The sequence below is a fragment of the Glycine max genome, chromosome 11 (assembly GCF_000004515.6).
Source record: "Glycine max cultivar Williams 82 chromosome 11, Glycine_max_v4.0, whole genome shotgun sequence".
Lineage (NCBI taxonomy): Eukaryota > Viridiplantae > Streptophyta > Magnoliopsida > Fabales > Fabaceae > Glycine > Glycine max.
Genome location: NC_038247.2, coordinates 38220175 through 38225296, shown reverse-complemented (window position 1 = coordinate 38225296; position 5122 = coordinate 38220175). Strand labels below are relative to the sequence as shown.

General features: G+C 31.3%; 1 protein-coding gene across 6 annotated transcripts; it reads right to left on the bottom strand.

Moving 5' to 3' along the window:
- Positions 1 to 1629: 1629 nt before the first annotated feature.
- LOC106795212 (putative BZIP transcription factor bZIP134) lies at positions 1630 to 5122 on the bottom strand. 6 transcript variants are annotated; one of them, XM_041006444.1, is made up of 5 exons: positions 4657 to 5118; positions 4451 to 4528; positions 3866 to 4064; positions 2609 to 2716; positions 1630 to 2427 (listed from the first exon to the last, which is right to left on the bottom strand). In XM_041006444.1, exon 5 carries the CDS (start codon positions 2313 to 2315, stop codon positions 1707 to 1709), a length of 609 nt encoding a protein of 202 aa, XP_040862378.1. In that variant the 5' UTR covers positions 2316 to 2427; positions 2609 to 2716; positions 3866 to 4064; positions 4451 to 4528; positions 4657 to 5118; the 3' UTR covers positions 1630 to 1706. The 6 variants fall into 6 exon arrangements, with proteins under 6 accessions (XP_040862378.1, XP_040862379.1, XP_040862376.1 ...); XM_041006445.1 differs by having other exon boundaries at positions 3897 to 4064; XM_041006442.1 differs by having other exon boundaries at positions 1630 to 2716; positions 4657 to 5122.

The window sequence follows — 5122 nt, the reverse complement described above, 5'->3', positions numbered from 1 at the left end:
AATAAATTACTTAAAATTATTAATTATTAAGAAATTTAATAAAAAATTATTAATTTTAATTCTCTACAGTGTGTTTCTCTTCTTCTATACACATGACTTTACCAATAATAACACCGCACTAATATTAATGGTCTCTTATTAACTTTTTTAATGATTAGTATTTTTTATTTAATTTATAATTAATTTAATATTTTCAATAATTATATTAATTAGTTAATAATCTATCATGAGATCAAAATCATCAATTTATAAACTAGAGGAATCATATGTTAAATTAAAAAGCAAGGGAACCAAAATTGTGGATCTACAAAACAAAACAAAACCAAAGTTATAATTTAGCCTAAAAAATTATTAAGGATCATATTTATTACATCAATCTCAATTAAATGTTAATTTTTTTTCTTAACTTATCTTTTATTGGAATTTAATATTAGAAATAAAAAAAATGTCATTAGAACTAAAATTTCAACTAATAAAGAATATTTTTAAGATAATAGTATTAAATAAGATAAAATTAATTAATTTTTTATATTTGAGACCAATAATTTTTTTATTTTTTTATATTTGAGATTGGAGGAGAGTACATATTATCTTATAAATATTTTCAATAAATCACATAATAAATTATATGTTAACAAAATTATTTTTTATATTTTATTTTATATTCTAAACTTTTATATTTATAGTAAACCAAAGAATTAATTATATGTGAACATTGAATATTCGTCGATCCACGGGCCAAAGAATACAAAAAACACACTAAAATTATTACGTGCACTCTTTTTTGTTTTTGAGAATCTCTGTGCATTCTTATGGAACATGTTATACAAAATCCTACGAGTACTTTTGATGGATTTTATAGACAAAAATAATGAGCATTTATGAGATGCTTAAAACACACTAAAAATCTTCTTTTGAAGGTGTTTATATATTTTTTCTTCTGATCAATCTTCTTATTTCTACGTTCGAATTTCAGCTGATACTTGTACTTCAACGATAAGTAAGTTTAGACTCTTGTTTACCAAAAACAAAAGGAGATCACTCCCTGGCACGATTAATATTCTTTTGGTTATCAATTATTTACATATCTTATGCTAATAATTGGTAAACATCGGCTCTCTTTTTGGTTACTTTTCATATGATCCTGTTTATGGTTTTGGGCACCCATCTCTGTCCTTTATTCAATATATTTATTATTTTGCCGATTAAAAAAATATTGTTTTTAAGAATACATTGCATGAATAGCATGTTTGGTTCCACATTTTGAATGTAATTTTAAGAAGCTAATAGTTATACGTTTCACATTCCAAATGCAATTCCTTTACCTCTAAATAGTTTTCCAAACATGCTGGAATAAGTCAATTCAGGTCATGAGATTCGTAGCTTCCCATTCCAAATAGAGCCGAGTTAACCTTTTCAAAAGAAGGTTGTTTGCTAATCTTCTCCAGAATTGTCTAAAAAATTTGAGGAAAACCATTTATTGATTGTTAATGAAATCGAACTCGGGAGGGCATAAATTTTTGCCATCCACTCCTTTAGCTGATCACGTTCTTCATAACCCATGTTCAAGATATGTTTGGTTCCCTTAGGAAAGATAAAATTTAGGTAAAAACCAAAAATACACTAAGATTAAAATAAAACTAGGTGTATTTGAAAGAGCTAGACAATGTTGCCAAAAGAGAATTAAAATGAGCAAACGCACTAAATCAAGAGATCATCTTAGATTTTCTATTAATTTTAGGTAAGAACAGGAAGTTAATATTTGAGGATCGAATTTTGCCAGTCCTGATAGACATGCAATTATGATACGCGGTTTGAGCTGTTTCACTTTTTTGTCTGATATCTTCATACGACTTCAATGATGCCTCAGAAAATTTAGTGAGTTGGTGAACAAGTTTGGTTAAACTTGCATGTATGCAACACAAATGTAAAGAATCATCTTCACTATCCTCATTAGTTTTGCTCTCGGTTTCTCCACCAATGCTTGCAACAGCTGAATTCTGTTTTTCATGAAGCTCTTTATCTTGCTGCTCTACCATGCAACGAAGATCAGACACAAAGTTCTTAATTGTGTGACTTAGTTCCTCAGAAGGCAAAGCTTTAATCCCAGCACACCAATCTCGACAAAGAACAAATATAGGTGGAGCCAAAGCACGGAGAGGGCAGAAGGGTTTTCTGCTCTTGAAACGTTCCCTTGGTTGTAGTATACAATTTTGTAGCCATACATTGAGAGCTTCAATGTATGAGATGTGGTGGTTGATCCAGTTAGAAAAGCTTAGGCCAAAGCACTCAGATTCTTCTAGTAGCTGAGCCATTATCTCCTTCCAAGGTTCTCATTGAGTTCCTTGAATGATAAGCCCAAGAGATAGTAATGTATTGTGCATGATGACAATCAAGAATAGCCTTCCACATCCTCATCAACCTGCACTGCTAACATTTTCATAAGCCAATACTAGAACAAACTAACACTTAATTATCAAGTACAGCAGACTGCTGGTAAAGTTTCAGGTTCAGCATCACAAATGTGGAAATTTCCAAACTTTCTAATAGCAACAATATAAGCACAGAGAGTAGCAGACCCAAGAGGATAAACACAAGGCCAACTTACCTTAGTGATTACGTGTGAAGTGGGCCTGGTAGTGTTGCATAGAACGTTTGACATTGTCCATTTTCCCACTACTCCGTTTGTAGTTTGTTAGGACTTTGTTACAACCACCTAAAGATAATTATCATAAAATTAGATCTTTCCATTATGCAATAACAGACCATTGTATCTAATTCAATCATCTATAAATATTGCATGAATAATGAATAAAGGCAGAGAAGAAAATTTACTTATCTTATAGTTGTTAGTGTTGATAGCTTAGTCCACTCTATCACTTTCTCTTACCGTTGAGTTAATTCCAAAAGTTGTGAGAACAATTCTTCATCTCTCATCCTCTCAATTCGTTTAGATATCAAATCAACAAAATAAATAGCCACTATTATCTGCGAATGCAAATCCTTTACTACTGACCGAGTTTTGTCAATCACTTTAGTGCCTGCATCTTTTGAGAATTGATGCCTTAGTTGATCACATTTCTTATCAAACTTCTTTTTTGTGAACTCACCAGCCTCCAAACAACCCAATAGGAAATTTAATGTCAACAGGATAAGGGATTTAACACACAAAATAGGATGTGCAATACATCTAACCAGTTGATGAGCGACTAGAAAAATTGTTAAATTCTATTAAAACATATAGACCTAGGCCCTAGCTGCTTATTCTAGGGACTGAACAAATATAAGATCATCAAGAAAACTTTAGAATCATTGAACTCTAAATGCAAATATGCTACTCCTTTCTTTCCACCTTTTACTACTTTCATTCTAGATTATATGACATTTAAAGGTTATGGCACAAGTATTAAAAAATGTAATTAATTTGTTGAATTTTAAAGAATATATTAAGTAAATTCCTAATATATCTTTTTTTTCTCTAATTAATGACTCATTTACTCTTTTTATACACTACTCTAACTAAATATTGGTTAAGGACAGTCTTAAAAAAATATTTAATTAAGTATTAATTTTGTAAAATCACATATTTTGGAACAATTTTTTTCTCTAATTTTTAGAATAATCTAGAGGAGTTAGAATAATCTAGAGGAGGAAGTAGTTGTTAGCAGCTATATCTAATGCTTATGGAAAACCTTATCAAACCTACTGTTGAAAAAGATAAATGGAAATATGAAGAGAGAGAAAAAGAAAACATAGAAGATGAACAGAAAAATACATAGCAATAGTTTGTTATGTAAAATAGCATACTAGGATAATCATGTGATGTTAATTATCAAGCATATTTTGCTGATTGTGTAATATTTACTTCAACGTAAAGTTTTCTCTCCCACGCATACATTCTGTCAAGGGTGCACGAATGGCTTCCAGCAATCATGCAGGGTTCTTCAACAAAGTCGCTTCCATTATCAATATATATTCCTTCGATGTTGTAACTAATGGGTTCCTGACTGAGGATGATTGAGAAGATAATGCCCTCTTCCAATTAATAATCTTCTCTGCAGGTTCTGCACAAAGGAAGATACATATTAGTCTATCCTACAGATGGCAGAAATTAACCAACAGAATGCACAATAACTCTCAACCAAATACCCAACTATATTAAATTAAAGTCAAGGTTGTAATACTACTTAATATTTTGAGCTTGTGTTTTGCTTACAATAGTTAACATTTCATTTAGAAAGATATGGCTGATCTCGTAAAATATAATGAAGGGTCTGAAAACCTTTAAGAGGGTAAAATATAAAATCCCTAATTTACGTATTTAATTGACTCTGCCTAGAAAAATGGCAAAACCAAACCATTAACGTTGTAATGCTCATAGCTAAACCTTTCAGAAGAAGTTAATTAATACAAATCAGTGTCTATTAACAGAATTGAACTAGAACATTACCTTGGCAAACAGGTGTACCCTTTTGATCGCAGCAAGCAAACATAAAAGCCGCTAGCAAAATCGTGGGAGATGATTTCCCTACCATAATAAGATTATTATTTAGACTTAAAGTCTATCCAGGTTTATTATACACAATACACACTACATACAAAATTCATAGCTCACTTCAATAGTTGTTAAAAAAGAATAATGTAAGTAACAAGCACCTTTTGCCTCATAATATCCAACCTTGATTTTGTTTGCCTCCAATAACCTTGAGACCTCCCTACCAGATTCAGAAGCTCGTACAAACCGATTCTCTATAACCTTAATGCTAGGAAGAAAATCTTTAGCCCTGTGAGTGATGAACTCAGAAGGATCTTCCCTCTCAGCGTTCACAGTTAGATCCTTCTTATTGTACTTTGAATTTGATTGTCCAACAACACCAACATTATTTTGTTTGCAACCTTGTACCGCTATAGCAACATCCTTTTCAATAGCAACTTGTGACCATTGACCCCTTGAAACATGGTTGGGAGAAAAAAAGTGGACAAGACAAGAAGGTTGGACCCATGTAGCGAAAACAAAGGCAAATAATTGTTGATGATGTACGAATTATAAAATGTTGGGTTGAGATTTTACTGGGCTGGGACAAAAGCAGAGGAGTGATTGTTTAACTTTGTTCAGAAGTGA